This window comes from Dermacentor variabilis, chromosome 8, assembly GCF_050947875.1.
Source record: "Dermacentor variabilis isolate Ectoservices chromosome 8, ASM5094787v1, whole genome shotgun sequence".
In the NCBI taxonomy this organism is placed as follows: Eukaryota; Metazoa; Arthropoda; class Arachnida; order Ixodida; family Ixodidae; genus Dermacentor; species Dermacentor variabilis.
This window is the reverse complement of record NC_134575.1, coordinates 96596355-96616073: the sequence shown is the minus strand read 5'-3', so window position 1 is coordinate 96616073 and position 19719 is coordinate 96596355. Positions and strand designations below refer to the sequence as shown.

The 19719-nt window shown below is 47.6% G+C and overlaps 1 protein-coding gene across 1 annotated transcript in view; it reads right to left on the bottom strand.

Annotated features, from left to right (window-relative positions):
- Positions 1 to 19719, bottom strand: part of LOC142591496 (fatty acid synthase-like) — a 188244-nt gene that overhangs the window by 132927 nt on the left and 35598 nt on the right. Inside the window, exons 3-4 of the mRNA XM_075703825.1 lie at positions 2427 to 2762; positions 488 to 688 (exon numbers count right to left, since the gene is read on the bottom strand). Coding sequence (XP_075559940.1) covers positions 488 to 688; positions 2427 to 2762 — 537 coding nt within the window. The remainder of the gene's footprint in view (positions 1 to 487; positions 689 to 2426; positions 2763 to 19719) is intronic.

Below are 19719 nucleotides of genomic sequence, written 5' to 3'. Positions count from 1 at the left end.
TAACGCATGGGCGCGCATACTAATCGCATCGCTATGTTTAGCAAAGTATGAGTGCACACAAATAGAGAAAGATGCAGCGTGATAAATGAAGTCACAGGGTACCCTTGAATATGCAAATAAGAAAATCAGGCCATTCCACGCACTAACCATGTTTGTCACGGCGACTTAGCGGTCTTCTGAAGGGGAATAATTGTCTTCTACCAGACTTCTACGAGACTGCAGCACGAAGTCACGAAGGAAACCAAGTACGAGTTTCCCACAAAGAAAAATTCCGAGTTAAAAAAAGAACAACTGCTGGCCTGAGGATTAATCTCGGGACCAGCGCCATCACTGCCGATCGCTCTGCCTGCTAAGCTTGCAGTTTTGTGCTACAGCCTCGTGGTCGACAATAATTCTGTTTAAGTATCGTCTTCCCTTTAGAGCAGTGCCCGAGTTCCCCGTTGTTTCTACGAAAACTCGAGGCGTCGCGTCATCGTAAGGCACACACTGTCGGAGTCGAAGACCTTGCACTTTCCGTCCAGCGAGAGCAAACCGAGCCGCTGATAGCTTCGAGTCAGTAAGGGCCCCAGTGTGACGTTGCTTCCCCCCACGATGGCCGCTTGGCAGCGCGCCGACCTCAGCGCCAGCAGGGCCTCGTGCAGCGCAGTCATCGTGGACGAACAGGCCGTGTCTACGGCGACGCTTGGGCCTGCGTGAAGTCGAGATTGCGCGCGTCATAACATAAACACACGTTAGCGTAACCAAGTGGCTCAAACGGGGTTGCAGACTTGTATACGTTGATCGGTGGAGGACTAACCGCCACAACTGTTTTTCAATCCTGTGATGCGCAAGCGAAGTTTCGCGTCAAGAAAAATTGCAAGAACTCGTTCACCGTTATTTGTGTGGTCATCGCGAATGCAAATGAACAAAAAATGGCTTCTTTATTTATAGTATCATTAGTACAGCAATAAATCATTCTTTCGTTACTTGAACTAGCCACAAATGGAGCTTCACTCCAGCATATGCAAAACGCAACTACGGTATTGCGTTAAGCTTCCCGGCCCTAAATCAGCATTTTCCGGCAACAGACTCTGTGCACCTTCAATGGCGTCAATACGCTGTGCATTACAGGGTTGAACTCTACTTTTCGCTGCAGCGCCTTCTCCGCGCCATTTGATGAGATCGAGATTTTTTTTAAATTTAGGCCACCGCAACAAGTTCCCCGTGAGTGATGTATTTGGATGAAATTCGAAATGTTGGTAATGGTTGTGACGGCGGTTATGAAGAACGTTCCAGCAATAGGGAGTCTTCGACATACCGTGCAAAAGTAGCTTTTTGTGCCCGGAATCCCAAACTCATTTGCACGTGTTTAGGCTGTTTCACATGATGCGATTTTGGTCACCTGCCGAGGTCAAGGTCCGTCGAAACTGCACTGAGATATATTTCGAAACTTGTTTCGGTAATAATGGTGATTGGGACATGTCTGTCGTTCAATAAATCCAGAAAACTGCAACTAATTGTGGGGAGCCGTGGACTGCGGAAGCGTTAGGAATCATCAGCACCGACGCGTGAACAAAGCAGATAAAATCTCGTAGCTCAGATTCGGTTCTGTGATTTCTATGCGTTTGCAGGCACAACACGTTGCATATCAAGCGACATTCTTTTTCTTTCTTTTTTTCATGTTAGCTTCGGGTGCTGATAGTATATACTATTGCGCGCCTTCCGGTTATTCACATGCGCTGCGAGTTGTAAGTATTTATTTATTTATTTATTTATTTATCTAAAGATATCTTACTGGACCTTACAGACATTGTGTAAGGAGGGAGAGTACACTCAAAGATTATAATATAAAATAATGAGAATACATATACGAATAAATATACAAAAGATGCAGCGTATATAGTAAGAAATGTCCCTCACGAAAATATATGCGGCATTAGGATGTCGCAGTTTCCTGGTCTGTCGCGCACGTGATACTCGTGGTATACGAAAGCGTCACAGTCGGAGCACGGTACGCTTCTACGCCCGTAGGTATTAAGCCACGCGTAAGCAATTTAAACAATGTGCAGCTATGGCCACATGGCGTATCGACGCATATGACGTATTGGCGTTTAGCACCGCACTTAATCGTTCGGCCACGAGCCGTTCTTCCCGAAACAAAATAAATCATTCATTTTTTTAAATAAATCATTCATCCCTTAGCAATATTGATATATTCATCAATATAAAATTTGGACTATTTGGTACAGATTCATCGTGGTGCCATGGGCTTCAGAAAGAATACGCAGCAGAAGGGGACAGACAAGGGTGTTGTCCGTGTCTTTCTATTGAGTATTGCGCTTCATGGCTATTGCACCAGGATCACTCCAAACTGATTAGGTTCTTTTTCTTTGGTGTTTCTTTACAAGAGCGCCAAACAAGAAGTGAGCAAAAGACACGTGTGTTACCGTGGAAGTCCAGGCCGTACGATACCCGGTTCGCGAACATGGAGTGGCTGCACGCAAGCAGTCCGTAGGCGTCCGTCTCGTCTGCGCTGTCTGCGTTTGCTCTCAAGACGTCTCCCGTTTCGCAGGTGGTAACGCCCACGAACACGCCGATGTTGCGTCCACGGAGGCTGTCGGGATCGTAGCCCGCATCCACGATGGCCTCGTACGACGTCTCCAGCAGGAGTCGAATCTGAGGGTCCAACAACTGAGCCTGCTTCGGGTGCGTGCTAAAGAACTGTGCGTCGAAGCGGGACAGGTCGCGGATCTTGCCATGTCGCTCCGGTACATCCCAGTGACCTGCGACAAAGATTCGATACAGGCCCATCGTCGTTCCAAAGGTAGCAGGAAAGAAGTCAGAGAAGAGTGGAGGCACTTCGCATGGAGCTCGTGTTTTAACAGGATTGATATACATCCCAACCAAATCGACCCAGATCCTAGAATATGGTGTCATTCGACGCAGCAAGTTAGATTACGTCCATTTAAACCAAGGTCGAGACCGTGGGTTCCTTTTATTTTTCGGCCTTCGAAAATCCGCAAGCGTCCTAGCTAATAACACATGGAATAACCCAGCCCTCATTCACCCCCCGGCGCCTCAAGATTATAAAAACTACTAAATATGGCGTCGCTCTCGCCTCACGCATCATTAGCTGGCGCGTGCGGGGAGAGCGCATAATTTTTAAAAAATTGCGGCAGAACTCATCTCACGATGACTGGCGATGGTTATCCTATTAGCATTCGAGCAATGCGACGACACACCGTATTGCTATAGTTACGTTTATTTAACATCTACCGCGGTCATTGCTATATGTGGTGTACTCGGGTGTCGTCGCACTTTGCTAGGACACTCGCATGCCAAGCTAGCGCGTAAAATGCCGGTACGAACGACGACTGTATAATCACGATGCCGACACGACGAAGGAAAGACATCAATGGAACGACAAAAGCGGTAGGACGACGAGGACCACATGACGAATATGAGATGACGATAATGAATTGATGGTGATGGTATAACGACAACAACGTACAAATACGGCACGAGGACAACGGGATGTTGGCGAGTGCGTGACGACGATTGCATGACGACGATGGTATTAGGACAACCCGTTGACGAACTTGAATGACTACGATGGCAGGGCCACGACGGCATGATGACGATCGTGTGGCAACGGATGCGTGATAGCGACTTTGTGACGACGACGACGCCACGACGGCCATGGCATGACAACAACGCACAATCAAGATTGGATTCCGCGAGCGTGATTTCGATAAACGAGGAAGAAGCAATGACGAAGCCCGTTTGGCGACTACGGCGTGATGAAAATGGGATGTCATTATTGGGCTGATAAGACGGTAAAATGACAGCTCGACGACCGCAGAATAACTACGATGGTATGACGAGGACTGTGTGATGACGAAGGCGTGACGACGGTGGCATGACGGGAGCCGGATATGACGAAGTAAAACCGACAACGATGCCACAACTGCGGCGGCATCACGAGAACGGCATGAAGGCGACGCAATGACGATTATGCGACCACGGGATGAAGATGACTGTATGACGACAATGACGTGACGAACACTGTATGATGAAGCCTTTATGACGACGACGGTGTGATAAGAGCATAACGAGAGTCGAATGACGAAGCTGGAGTGACGGTGATGGAACGACCACGACGGTGGTGTGACAACGTATGCATGACGAAGCTGGCGTCACGATGTCGGTGTGACGAAATCCGGACGATAAAGCTGGAATGAAGACCGCGGAACGACTCCGGCGGCATCACGACAACGAGCACCATACCTATAGTACGACACAACTTTAGAAAAGAGGGACGGCCCCGCCCAGATGACCGAAGCGCGACAGCCGATTGCCTCCGCGACTATAAAATAGTCCCGCTCGAAATATCGTGCTCCTGAAACGCGTAATTCTCGGTATAAATAAAGATTTTTGTATTTCGATGACTGGTTTAGTAGAGTTCTCATGTGCTGCAGCACATGCCGGATAGCGACCGAAAAATAACCCCATGCCTTTTACGACTCTGCCCGTCGTCTGCTCTTTAGCTACAGTGCAAGTGACAAAAGTAAAAGAGCAGCTCTGCAAGGCTTTTGCGCTTGTTCACATGTACACGGCGTATCTACTACTCGTTTTCCAAGCTTAAAATGAATCGGTTGTTATTGAAGAAGTACTTATAAAAAACAATGCATTTATCGCAACCAGTACAAACCTGGCCCGAGAATACGGTCGAGGCAGGAAGGTACAAAAATGCTTCATTCATCATTTTAAATAAATACTTTTGGTTTTAAATAGCATAAAATTTATATTTTTTGGTTTTGTGCTTTCACAATTTCACAGCACGCATTCTACAGCTTGCGCGTGCAGTGACCACTGGTGGACAGAAATCAATCGACGGCGCTACACAACGCTTGAACACCGTCGCTAGACGCTCGGCTATCTCACTGCTGACAATGATCGTTCACGCTAAGTTGACGGCGACAAATCTTTGCGTTGAAGACTTCTTCTGCAAATATTTTCTGTTGAAACACTCGTACGTTTGTTTCATGCGCGCACACTTTTATGATTTCTCCTGAAGATGGTTTTGCTCCATCACTTCACCCCGTCCGACGAAAAACGCAGCGACACAGTACACGAACACACCCGCCGTTAACAGTAGGCATCAGTCTTTGGAAAACTTTTCTCGTCGTAACTTCACTCGGGAGCGAAATAAAACAACATGGAACAAACAAGCAGGGTGTGTGTTCGTAGCGGACGCCGCGGGATCCTGTTTTCAGGCAAAGCGTAGCGCAGCGCCAGCGATGCTCGCTGCAATGTTCCTTCGCCGGATCACGGCTCAGAATAAACGCGCGTGGCACAAATGCCGCATTGTAAGCTCGCAGTAATATTTCCGGCATGATAGACCATCACAAACAGTTCTGGAATTCACTCTGACGAAGAGCTGAAGCACACAGCTGACGCGACCTCGCCCAGTTCGAAGCGCGGGCGGCCATCTCCGTCGGCGGAGTCACCGGCCGTCCGGCTCATGACATTAGTCAAGAGTGCGCGCCCATTGGTGGATGCTCGTGTGCCTCCGCCTAGGAGGAGCAAACTCCCCCTTTTTTTTAAAGTTGTATCCGACTATAGTGTCCCGAGCTGGTGGACAAGTAGGACCACTGAATCGACGTAAGAGGACGGATGGACAGACAGACAGACAGACAGACAGACAGACAGACAGACAGACAGACAGACAGACAGACAGACAGACAGACAGACAGACAGACAGACAGACAGACAGACAGACAGATAATGCTCAAAACGCCTGAAGTAGGCAAAAAATGCTAATTGCATGAAAAGTGAATTAGTGAATGCACATTATTTCAGAGACCAGGCTGTTAATACCCGAATGTGGGCGACCACCCTGGATAAAGAAGACGCATAAACAGGGTCAGTGTCTGCGGCATCTGATGTATTCAAGCCGTCTTAATTACCCACCCATTTTACACGCGGCTCAGAACCATATTGTTTGGCGGCCCTCCTCGCCACTCTGAGGATTTGCCCTTTGAGCGAAAGTCTCTGCCTCAGCCTTCGGTGGCGCTTCAGTATCAGTTCTGTCTCGTTCGGAAAGAGTTCTCCGATGCCTGAGGCCGGCAGCCCAGACGGTGAGCTTATTGGTGTACCTCCATTCATACGCGACTAGTGAATGAAAGCTTTTTTTTTTCTTGTTTTTCTTTTTTTTCACACTACTTTCAGGTGCTGTTCAAGTACGCCGAAAATATATCGTGTGCCTATGCGCTTTCAAGGCAGCATGCGTGCGTGACATTCGGGAACTATGATATTAGGACCACTGAGAATTGACATTATATCGTGCACGATACGGTGTCAACTCGCCGATGGCGGATAAATCAACGGATCTGTTAATCACGTAGGGCCCACTGCGCTGTACTTTTCGGCCATAACGTAGCCTTGCCACCTGCGGGATTGTCTGACTCAGCTATGTCAAATGTTCGGCTGCCATAGTCAGAAGTTCGAATCCTTGTATGATTTTTTTTTTAATCTGACGATGGTGAGCTTGAATTGGACGTCCTCCAGTGCACTACATCTGCAGGCACGGAGTGACGCCTGACACTGACATAAGATGCCGAGAGTGAGTGGGGCTTGCTGATCCAGGTACAAACAAATTAGGAAGGCCCATTAAGCTTCAACAAAGGGACTCCCTCACCAGAACAGCAATTGGCCTCCCCGATGAAGTATTCGGCCATTCCCCTCCCTCATGATTCCTACAATTAACCTATGGCCCTCAGCTCCTGTAGCTGTGGAGCACCTGACGAAGGCGGCGGTCAGACCTGTAACGCAGCAGAGGGTGCTAAGAATCTCTGGGTCCGGACAGGCCGCCAAAGGAACCTGACCCTGTCGATCATTAACACACGGACTCTGTTGATCGAGTGAGGCTACCTTACTAGGACTCTTTGAGGGACTATCAGATATTGTTTGGTATATCATCCGCCTTGGCGAGATTAGAAGAACTGGTGAGCCTTATGCAGTGGCGACTAGCGGCCATGTCCTCTGCTACAGAGGTTTCCAAGATGAGAAGCAATGCGGGGTAGGATTTGTAATCCATAAATACATAGCTGGCAACATTGAGGAATTCTACAGCATCAATGAAAGAGTAACAGTTGTCGTAATGAAACTTAAGAGGTATAGATTAAAGGTAGTACAAGTCTATGCTCCAACATCCACTCACGATGATGACGATGAAGTAGATCATTTTTATGAAGATGAATTATTGATAAGAAAAGTGCAAACTCAGCATACTGTAGTAATGGGCGACTTCAATGCAAAATTGTGGAAAGTAGGCTGGTGAACAAGCAATATGGCAACTACGGCGTCGATTCTATAGGAACGCTAGAGAGATGCTGGTAGAATTCGCAGAAAGGAATAAGCTGCGAATAATGAACACCTTTTTCACGAAGTGTACCAACAGGAAGGGGACCTGGAAAAGCTCTAATGGTGAAACAAGAAATTAAACTGATTTCATACTTTCTGCCGATCCCAACATAGTGCAGGATATAGAAGTGATAGGTAGGGTAAATTGCAGTGATCATAGGTTAATGAGAGCTGGGATTCATCTCAATTTGAAGAGAGAAAGAGTCAAATTGGTCAAAAAAACAGGTCAACTTAGAGGCAGTAAAGGTAAAAGCAGAAGAATTGAGGCTGGTACTTGCAAACAAATATGCAGCCTTAGAACAGGGAGATGAAGATGACATAGAGATAATGAATGAAACCGTAACTAGGCTGGCTTCAGACGCACTAATTCAAGTGGGAGACAAGGCACCAAGGGAACCAGTAGGTAAGCTCTCCCAAGTAACGAATGACCTAATGAAGAAACGACAAAGAATGAAAGTGTCCAGGTCAAGAGATAAGATAGAATTCGCGTAACTGTCAAAACTGATCAACACGGCAAAAATAAGAGATATTCGAAATTATAACGTGAGAAAGACTGAAGAAGCCGTAAAAAATGGACGCAGCCTGAAATCAGTAAAAATGAAACTTGGGATAGGACAAACCAAAACGTATGCACTGAAAGATAAGCAAGTTAATCTAATCACCAATCTCGAAGGTATAGCTAAAGCAGCGGGAGAATTCTACACTGACCTGTACGGTACCCAGAGGATTCAGGATACCTCCATTCGAAAGAGTAATGAACAGGATACAGAACTCCTCCTATACCTAGCCATGAGGTTAGAAGGGCTTCGTAATACATGAAATGTGGAAAAGCGGCAGGAAAAGATGGAATAACAGGCGATTTAATCAAAGATGGAGGAGACATATTGCTTGGAAAACTGGCGGCTCTCTATACGACGTGTCTATCGACTTGACTTCAAGGGCCCAAAAAACTGGAAGAACGCAAGCATTGCACTAATCCACAAAAAGGAAGACGCTAAAGAATTCAGAAATTATAGGCGTATTAGCTTACTCCCAGTATTATATACAATATTCACCAAGATAATTTGCAGTAGAATAAGGGCAACACTGGACTTTAGCCATCCAAGAGAAGAGGCTCGCTTCAATTGGGGATACTCTACAATGGATCACATCCATGTTATTCATCAGGTAATCGAGAAATCTACAGAGTACAATCAGCCTCTTTATATGTGTTTCATAGATTACGAAAAGGCATTTGATTCAGTAGAAATACCAGCAGTCATAGAGGCATTACGTAATCAAGGAGTACAGACCTCTTACGCAAATATCTTGGAAGATATCTACAAAGATTCCACAGCTACCTCAATTCTACACAAGAAAGTCGGAAGGTACCTATAAAGAAAGGGGTCAGACAAGGAGACGCAATCTCTCCAATGCTATTCACTGCGTTCTTGGAAGGAGTATCCAAGCTATTAAACTGAAAAGGCTTGGGAGTAAGGATTCACGGCGAATATCAGCAACCTTCGGTTTGTCGTTGAGATTGTTCAATTCAGCAGCATTGCACACAAGTTACAACAAATGATTGAGGACCTTCACAGAGAGAGTGTAAGAGTGGGGTTGAATATTAATATGTACAATACAAAGACAACAATGAATAACCGGACAAGCGAACAAGAGTTCAGGATCGCCAGTCAGCCTCTAGAGTCTGTGAAGGAGTACGTTTACCTAAGTCAATTAATGACAAGGATCCCTTCTCACGAGAAGGAAATTCATAGAATAAAAATAGGTCGGATCGCATACGGCAGACATTGTCAGCTCCTGAATGGAAGCTTATCGTTATCATCGAAAAGTAAGGCGTACAATCAGTGCGCTTTACCGGTGCTCACATATGGGCCAGAGACTTGCAGAGTGACAAAGAAGCTTGAGAACAAGGACCGCGCAAAGAGCAATGGAACGAAAAATGCTAGGCATCATGTTAAGAGACAGAAAGAGAGCGATTTGGATCAGAGAGAAAGCGGGTGTAGCCGATATTCTAATTGATATTAACAGAAAGAAATGTAGCTGGGCAGGACATGTAATGCGCAGTTAGATAACCGTTGGACCATAAGGGTTACAAAATGCGTAGCAAAAGAAGGGAAGCGGGCTCGAGGACGGCAGAAGACCAGGTGGGGCGATGTAATTAGGGAACTCGCGGGTGCTAGTTGGAATCGGTAGGCGTAGGGAGAGGTGGACAGGTTCTTCAGTGGACATAATATAGGCTGATGATAATGATGATGAATTAACAAGTAAAGATACAAGATATTTTGCCGACGAGGATTGAACAGCAAAATGCTACCGGTATTCTGCTGATCTGTGCCTTCGGCTGCTGCGTGTCGTGCTGTACAATTAGCTACTTCGGTGCCGAAAACCACCGCCGCCGGCCCTGCCATTGCCTGGACACCCAACCATTACATGGGAGCCGTGAATCGAGGCATTTTCAGAACTAAGTGTTGACTTCGAACGCATCCGAACTACCTGCCATGCGTTGGAGGGCGATCCTTCGAAACTGCTTGCGCTTTGAAGGGAAACGTATCCTTCCGACTGACGTCAGCCCGTGCCTTGCTATAACCAGCAATGAAAGGGCGACATCTCCAAGCCCTGATAAGTACGACCGGGCCATTGCGACGTTGGAAGGAACGCCACTGCCTCGCGTCATCATTTCCATCATCCTGCCGAAGTACAAGGTATAAACTGCAGGCAATTATGTCACTGTGCAACGAAGTCTCGTAGGAGCGTACAATTTCGGTGACTTGGCTGACGACGTGGTACGCGCCCAGGTCGCAGAGAAAGCTACCAGCGAGAACTTGCGTGAACGCCTTCTGCTTGAAGAGTCTCTAACAATGTTGCGTGCTCTTGCCATTACAGTACAACATGAACAGACAGACAGACAGACAGACAGACAGACAGACAGACAGACAGACAGACAGACAGACAGACAGACAGACAGTCAGTCAGTCAGACAGACAGACAGACAGACAGACAGACAGACAGACAGACAGACAGACAGACAGACAGACAGACAGACAGACAGACAGACAGACAGACAGACAGACAGAGATAACTTTGAAGGTACGCTAAAGCGAAACAATAAAACAGTTTCGACTAATAAAGCATTGTTTGAAAACGCTGCAGGCAGCCGTTTCAAAATAATAGTTTGATTATTACATGAGAAAATGAAGGTCGAAGTATCAGTATTTGAATTTCGCGCCGAAACCCCGACGCCATTACGTCAGTGTGACGTCAGGGATACCAAAGTATGTTTTCGCATTTGGGCCGCGTTGGCTGGTTCCCGAAACTTGCCATGTTTAACATTCGGTTCTTTTAGAACACAATTTAGTCAGTCTGTACCGCTGTATAGTTAAGTAGGCCCTAGAAGATACCATCAAAATCGATGACGTCACCGCGACCAGGTGCGGGAACTTCAAGGAGGCGTCGCCACCCGTCTTTCGTTCTTGCGCTTTTTCTGGCTTACCAAGGGTCTTATCGAGTTAAGAGTGGTGTTTTTGGTGTTGTAGAAATGTGATTTACTGATTCAGAAGAACTCATTTTTCTCTTTAGTGTCCCTTTAATGTGTAGGCACCTAGAGCAGTAAGAGAACTCTCAGGAGCCGAAACGCAAGTTAATCGTGTAAAAGATACGACCAATTCATATCAAAAGAATGCACTTCAGCGTGGGCACTGGTCATATTGCGCAAAGTCGTAGAGACTTGAAACGGCAGGAATGTTAGCGCTGCAGCTCAACGGACACTTTGCCCTCAGTTTAAAGCTAAGACACACAAGTGTTGCCGATTGGTAAAGTTGGTGACTTGGGGTTCGTGTTCAAGTCCCTGCGCTAGTCTGAAAAAAAAAAAGACGACTATGACGCGTCTGCCTCGGACAATCATGATATACGGTAGTGATCAAAAACACATAATATTTTGCATTCGGGACAAGCAACCTAAATTGCTCAGAATTTCGGCGAAGCATTATGCCATACCGCTAGCTTAGAGTAAACGTCGCTTCGATTGGCACTGATATATGACGTTATTCACACCGCATAGCCCACCCATCGGGCACAGAACTTGCATATTCCAAGAATGTATCCAACGAAGCCGTATGCACCCGTTTATTTATTTATTTATTTATTTATTTATTTATTTATTTATTTATTTATTTATTCACATTAACTTACAGGCCCATTGAATGACATTGAGTAAGGGAGGCAACAGTAATTACATGACAAAAATACCGTAGTGCAACATCGTTATACAATATCAATACGCAATGAATTCAAGTTATCACGGAACGTTTCATGATTGTAGATGGATGCAATGTGATCCGGGGACTGTTCCAATGTGCAATAGCTTTTTGTAGTGGTGATGAGTTAAATGCCTGCGTTTGACCATGAATGCGCATGAAACTAAGTGCGTTGTTAATGCGACGAGATGTGCGCACAAGAGCATGAAGCGGCAAACAGTGAAGGTTATTACTATAAATGTAGCTGTGAAACAGACACAAAAAAAGCAATGACTGCAATGCAAAGTCTTGTTTTATTCGGGTAATGCTCGAATGATAGCCGTAGTTGTCAGGGGTGAATCTGGCTACCCTTTTCTGAACGGCTTCCAACATACGGATTAGATAATCTTGATATGGTGACCATGTCGATGAAACGTATTGTAGTTGTGGGCAAACATGAGTAAGATATGACAGTTGTCGTACATTAGAAGGCGCGTTACGCAAGTTTCTAAGCAGGTAGCCGAGAGATTGAGAAGCTTTGGATGAGTCATTTGCTACATGCGTTGTCCAGGATAAGTCCGATGAAAGATAAACGTCGCGATATTTGTACGATGGAGCAGCCGAACCTATGGCATTATTAATCGAATAGTGAAACACTGACTTAGTGCGCTTTCTACTAAACGAGGTCAACTTGCATTTGGAGGCGTTATGGGACATCTGCCAAGTTACGCACCACCTATAGTTTAGTTCAAAGTGACTTTGGAGAGTAAGATGATCATTGAAACATTTAATATTGCGGTAGATGATGCAGTCGTCAGCGAACAACCTAACTGAGGATGAAAGGCTAGTGGGCAAGTCGTTGATGCACATTAAATATGGTAATGAACCTAGCGCACTTCTTTGGGGGACACCGGACGTGACATCGCAAAGGTTAGACGAAATGTTGTTGACCACTGTAAATTGCTGACGCGAATACAAGAAGTTACGTAGCAAAGAGAGTGTTATTGAATCAACACAGAAGGCAGACAATTTCGAAATTAAACGGCAACGAGGTACAGTATCGAACGCCTTCGCGAAATCAAGAAAGAGGCAATCGGTTTGATCGTTAGAGTTCATGTTAAAGTGAAAGTCAGTCGTGAATTCAAATAACTGTGTCACGTGAGTAGGCTTTTCTGAAGCCACGCTGATTAGAGAAAAAAAAAATTACATTCAAGGTGACCGTAGATATGAGAAGCTATAATACGTTCAAGTAATTTGCAGCACATGCATGTTAGTGAAATGGGTCGATAATTACAGGGCGAGTGCTTGTCGCCTGGATTTAAATGGGGGAACTACCTTACCAATCTTCCACTCCTTAGGCAGCTCACCTGATGATACATACTGGTTAAAGAGGAGACACAGAATGCGACTGGAAATATAAGTAGCATTCTTCAGTATTTTAGAGTTGATGTGATCAATGCCAGCTGAAGTAGAAACCTTAAGATTCGTGATGAGGTTCGCGATATCTTCGGCAGTGACGGTGATTGGAGCCATAAAAGGGAAGGGTTGTCGAGGAACAAATGGCACATTTGTTCCGTCAGGGTCTCGTAAAACTGCTCTACGCAGATTATATCTGACAGTTTACTGACGTTGTCTGCACCTGCTCCTTTCACCCACTCTGAAAAATTGTCCTACAGGCTACACGCAAACTCACCAAAGATTTCATGAGGCTCCTTTCTTTCCTGTCGAAATCTCCTCCGAAATTCCTCTGTGGAACGCCTGTATTTCCCGAGCAAACTCGACTTCACGGAACTGTGCACGCCTGCCTCGGCTGCGCTCAGTCGGGCTACGACTGGCGACGCTTCTCCCGGCAGCAAAGCAAGCAACCGCTCCGGCCATGCATCCTGGTGAAATGACTGCTTCTCACACATCCGTTCAAAATTCACCAGGTAGACACCGACGGCGTCGCCTGTATTGTGCGGCTTAAGCAAACTCGTCAATCTCACGCTTTCCGTTTGTGGCCGGGCCACATCCACACTGGGCGCTAATCTAGCTTGCTCTAGTTTTAATTTTCTCGAGCTCAATTTCCGGCTGCTTTTGTTCCCTGTTTTCGTGCTTCTTCTTCTCTTCCTTCTCACCCTCCTTCTTCTCCTCCTTTTCTTTCCTCTCGCAGCATATCTTTTCCCAGGCATCCGTGAGCTCGTCCTCCTCTAAATTCACTTCGTCAATCGCAGCACGATTTTCGGGCTTCCTCAAATTATGGCTAATCTCCGTAACGAGCTCTGCTGCCAACCATAACAGCTCGTCTTTTTTTGAACACTGTGATATCCATGCTTTTTTGAGAGCCGAGTACAAATTCACCTGCATTGACCGTACACTCGGTGGCGAGCAATCACAGCTAATTGCCCGATAGAACTCTGTTCTTATCATCCGGTAAAACGTAGTCGCTCCAGCACTCACCCAATCTCGAGCTTGCGAAAGTCGTGTCTCCCGGAGCTAGGTTCAACCCCAGATCGTAAGGACTGTCTTCTGCTACTCTTCCTTCAAGTTTCCACGAGTCGTCTAAGCCGTTAATACGATGGTTGTGCCGCCCTGAGCCACGAAGAGGGACTCTGGTGATCCCGGAACCACAGAAGTCGCTCTTCCGCCCGCAATTTGCCGCAAGCTTGCGAAAGTCGTGTCTCCCGGAGCCACGTTCCCAGGTCCGCTGAGCCCAGATCGTGAGGACTGCCTTCTTGTTCTCACCGCTGCCAACTAGTTGCGGCTCGAGGTGTCGTTTAGGCCAAGAATCCACCCGGCACATTCACGAGTACGTCCGGTAGTAGGAATGTAGGAAAAAAGTGTTATTTAACATTATTTACACTCGCTGTGGATAGGAAGTCCACTCCGCGTAGGAGGACATTAAGCGTCTGAGTTCATATCCGGACACGTCAGCACACATCTGCACCGAAGGTCTCCGCTTTTAAAACAGTTGTCTTCCCTAGGGGAGTAGACTAGAGAATCTAATGACTGTATCTCGACCAATCACAACTTCGAATTTGGTCGAAAAATCCTCCCAGGACATCGCACCATTCCGCCGGCTCCTCCTCCTATGTTGCACCTTCGACACCGCATATGGCGATCAATCACAGCTAATGCGTGGTAACCTGGGAAACCGAGGCCTACGCTGTTCCCACGGTAGCCTTCGACGCTAGCCCCTTTCATCAACTAGTTCATCTTGTCAGGGCCACGTTCAGTAATAATGATCTTCTTGGTAGTTACTACCTCCAAGGAGGGCGGCAGTTGTCGCCTCAAAGTGAGCTCATTTGTTCGCGCGTCAGTCTTTGTCGGGCCTCGTCGCCGTCTGGGCGCGTGCTGATGAAAGGACGGCCTCGTGGGAAACGTCCGAGGAATGTTCATTGCCTTATTGAGAAGTAACACAGTGTACGTCACTACTGTGACACTCTATGTATGATCTGTATCTGTACTGTATGTATGATCTGGGCACTGCACTTCAGCAGGGTAACGGAAGATGATTTCAAAACATGACATTCGCTTCACGTACTCTGCAACCCCATGAACGGAAGTACTGGATCGGGTGCCGCAGCGGCTGTATTTCGATAGGAGTGAAATGCAAGAACGCTCGAGTACTGCACGTTGGGCGCACGTTAAAGAAAAGCAGTTGGTCAAAATAATCCGGAGTACCACATTACCGCGTATCTCATAATCATGTCATGATTTTTTGTACATAAAACCCCAAAATATATATCTTTTAGTGAGTCGGCATACCCGAGGCCTTTTTCTGCGACTGGGCTTCTGAGCACTGCTAGGCTTTGCGAAAATCTAGCGAACAGTCCACGTTGCTTTAGCCCCGCTTCTTTCAACGAACGGCACAGGTCATCGTCTATTGTAGGTTGCACTGTTGCTGTGCTACAACTACACCGTGGAATACAGAAACGCTAGCGCAAACGTCGTGGCTGGCGCTCCCTGCGCACTACTCATTGATAGTTCCAAACCGCAAAACTCCCGGATTTTTCCGCCTGGTGTCCCCAGTAATCACGATGCTAAAGCTTCAAGAAGCAAGTGCCAGCGATGAAGTTTGCACTCAAATTATCCAGCTCCTGATTTACTTCCATATACGTGCTGAACTTTCTGCGTAAAGATTTAGCGTTTTAGTTTAGCATCGGTTCCAACAACTTCGACGCCCCATCCCATGGATTTGGTCCACGACCACACCCAGGAAACAGTCGCACCAAACCTCGAAAGTACTATTGGTGGCTATGCATGGATAGCCACGTTGAAAATCGTGTGTTCACGTATGTGGCGCCGCCGTCACGTGACCAGTTCACCCGTCCGTCTGCAGCTTCAATGCAGCCCGTCACTTTTCCCGAGAAAGCTTGAGAAAAGGTGGCTATCAGCATTGCGCGACCAGTCACGTATGCTTTGGCCGACTATCCCTTTTCAACTACAGTTATTAGTTTTTACTACAGAAAGTGATGAGAGGTGGCGTTCGTATGAGATATGATCCTGAAAAGCTGAATAGGGCCGCCATTGTGAACGAGAATGGTCGTGACAATGAAACGCAGTCTCCCAACGTGACAGGAGAGGGAGTGCCAGAAAAGTACGTAGAATGCGGGCAACGTTGTGGGGGGTTAGCTAGGAAGAGCGGCACCTACCGTGAGGCCGCCACGCGGAAAAGCAGGAGCGCATGGATCAATGCCCCTTGCCAAGTACGAATCACGCGGAAAAGGACAAAGGGAAGCAGGTGAATATCGCCGGCGACTCAAACCTGGGTAGGTGCTCAGAAGCAATTGTGGAGAGGGTGAAAGGCGATAAAAAAGTGGCGGTAGGGACCTTTCCGGTGCGGGTGCTGGGTTCTGTCATCGAGCGAGCAAAGGCAAAGCTCGCGGAAAATGCCCACGTGCGCAACCTTGTCATAGTAGCAGGTGGGCTAAATGACGTCCTAAACAGGAAAGAGACAGGACTAGCCCAGCGCTTGACGAACGGGGTGGACGACTTGCGCGAGCTGTCCCGTCAGGTGCAGATCATGGCCTGCACGGGGCCGGAGGTGCCTGTACGTGACAGTCATGTACAAAAAGCCGTAGAGGCTGCTAATGAGGCGATATGGAAAATGAGCCGAGAGAAAGGCTTCGAGGTTGTCGAAGTAAACAAAGAAGTGAGAAGGTGTGGTGGTTTTCAACGAGACGGGATCCGCTTCAATTACAGGTTTGCACGAGAAGTGGGCTGGCGACTTACTGGTCGCGCTGTTGCTATTTTAGGGGGCCCGCGGGCGCTCAGGAGGCCAGAGTAGGTGGCAATGAAGAAGGTCCCATAGGGGAACCTCAGAAGAGGATCACCGTCGATAACAGAAAAAGGAGGAAAGCAAGAAAGAGAGCTCGTCATATAATGGCTACATAAACATGCAGGGTGGCAGAAGAAAGGAAAAGTGGGCAGAGATTGAGTAGCAGTTAAATAGCGAACAAATAGGGGTGTATGCGGTTACAGAAACGCACCTTAGAGACTCAGAAGAGCCGCCAGTTATTGAGAATCATGTTTGGGAAGCGTGCAACAGAACTAAGTCGGAAAGAAAGGGAGGGGAAGTCGGAATGCTCGTCCATCAGGGAGCCAAATGGAAAAGAGTAAATTCACAAAGTCAAGAGAATCTTTGGTTATCAGGTACAATGAGTGGGAGAAAAACTTGGCTTGGCGGTACGTATTTGTGGACCGGAAACAGTTGCACAGAGAAGAATAAAGAGTTAGTGGAATACATAAGCGCTGATATTAAGGGTTTCGGAAATGGTGCTGAAATCGTCCTATTAGGTGACATGAATGCCAACATACAGGATTTAGATGGCTATACCGACAACAACGGGAAGTAAATGCTAGACCTTTGTGAACAACATAAGCTCAGATCCGCCGCCACCGATCTGGCTCTCTGATTGCCACCGCACAGGGGTTGCATTGGAGGAGGAGCGAAGAAAGGAATTAAGTTCGAGCCGGCGCTTTGACAACCGGAGACTCGCAGGAAGAGGGGGGAGGGGGGCGGCGTGTACACCCAGCGGCAAACGATGGGGGCAGAAGCGCGCGCAGCAAGCGGACAACACGATAAAGGGAGGAGGGAAGAGATAGCAGCGACTGACTGATGCCGCTGACGCCGATAGTGAGTCAACCCCAGCTGCGGAGTTGGTTTCAGGGACAACGCCGCCGATGCCGACACAAACAATATGATACCCTCGCTTCCGCAGCGCTAAGAACCAGGTCTAGCCGTGGGAAGGTGGTCACGTATTCGTCGACGTGCCGGGGCCTACGTGAAATAACCGGCGCGTCGGCAACTGAAGAGCACCCTATCCGCCACACAAGAACAGGGGGGGGGGGGACCCTTTCCTCCTCTTTCTGCATGGCGGCGACGGTGTTCTATGCAGTCACGTTATCTTGACTCTCTAGCGGCGTCAGCGGCATCCAGCGGTATCAGTCGGTCGCTGCTAGCGCTGGGGGGATGAAAGGGGGGCGGAGCTGGTTACGAGGCCGACGACAACGCCGACGACGACGCGAAACCCAGGAACGGACGCCAAAGAGCTGCGCTCTAAAACGGGAATGCTTCATTACCGGCGAATGTACCGCTGTACTCCGTACGAGGCTACGGAGCTGCACCAGCGTTTCTTCGCAGGTGCCAGCCTTGGAGAGTGGATATGTGGAAGAACTGCCTGACAAATGCTTCAGCAGCAACCCGTCGAGGGCACTTCTGCTTTTGCCATAACGTGTAAGCAAACGGCAAGTGAGTTCGATGATTTACACCCAAGGAAAAACGCGGGGCCAAGCAATTAAACTTTACAGGTGGTAATTTCGTGGCGGTTAAATTATCTGGAATTAATCGAATGTGGTCTCCACAGCTATTTACCCCAAAAAGAATTATTGAAAAGTCTCGGACCACTTTTGTACATGCTTGAAAATGCGCGTGTGTGAGGCTGTCCAAGTTCGCCGCAGTTCACACAGAAGATGTCAAGAAAATGAAATCCAGTACTTCTGCTGTTATAAACTAGTCACCGACGTCTGATAAACTGTTACGTATCGAAATTACTTCAGCCATCACAACCTGGCACCTCATCAGCGGATAGCGATAAAAAAAAAGCACACCACCCTGAACTACTTCCTCCGGAGCGTACGCAACACACTTCAGTGAACGATCTATCGGGATTTGAAGCACGCAAAAGCAAGCGCAACAAGACAGTGCGGAAATGAAGGACTACGTCGGCAGTGCCTGGACAACTTTTTCTTTTTTTGTTCAAGTGTGGAAATGTTATGCAAGGCGTCGCTGTCGCCTACTGAACCATCAGGTGGCACGTTCTGTGCGAGTCCCGGTCAAGGAAAGGAAGAAGAGCGATAAACACGGTTAGGGAGTATGACGTTTCATACATTCATATCGTCTTAGTTAAGAGGCATGGTAGGTGGAAGACCGCGACTCACGCGTGCCCTGAGGAGCCACAGGCGAGCTTGGTGGAACGCTGCTTCCCCAACCACAGAGGCAACAACATTAAGAGGAAGCAAACTATGAAGGTACCTTGAGGCGCTGGCAAAAATGCGACCCTTACCGTACAGGCGCTACCGGCCTTGTAGTATAGGAACTACGCGTAGGGGTAGCCGACTTTCGCGCAAATGCTAACACAAGAACAAAGCCGAAATGCGTCACCAGGGCGAGAAAGCGCGCCCGTTCCCCTGGCAGTGGAAGAGGTAGCCGAGGACATGTGCACCGAGAAGGCGAACTAGCCGGAACCGACAACGCTAGCGCTCGAAGAAAGAGTAACGGCCTGCGAGAGGGGTATAAACGAGACGAGAAAAGCCGTCCAAGTCTTCAAATGAAGAAGGGTTTCGACGAGCTCCGACAGATGATAGCGCAACTACGCGTAGTCGTTATTCCCGTAGTAGATGATCACCGCTGTAAGAAGCAGCGAGTGAAGTGGCTACCCCAGCAAACCCTACAAGATGATCGAAATGGCCAGAATGTCATTTGTGAGCAGCCCCTACCGGTGAAATGTTTTCTCGCACTCTCATAACATCGCAAACTAGAAAACCGATTTCAACCTTCTAACTGGTAGCAGTGAAATAAAAAGAAACAAAAAATTGTCCA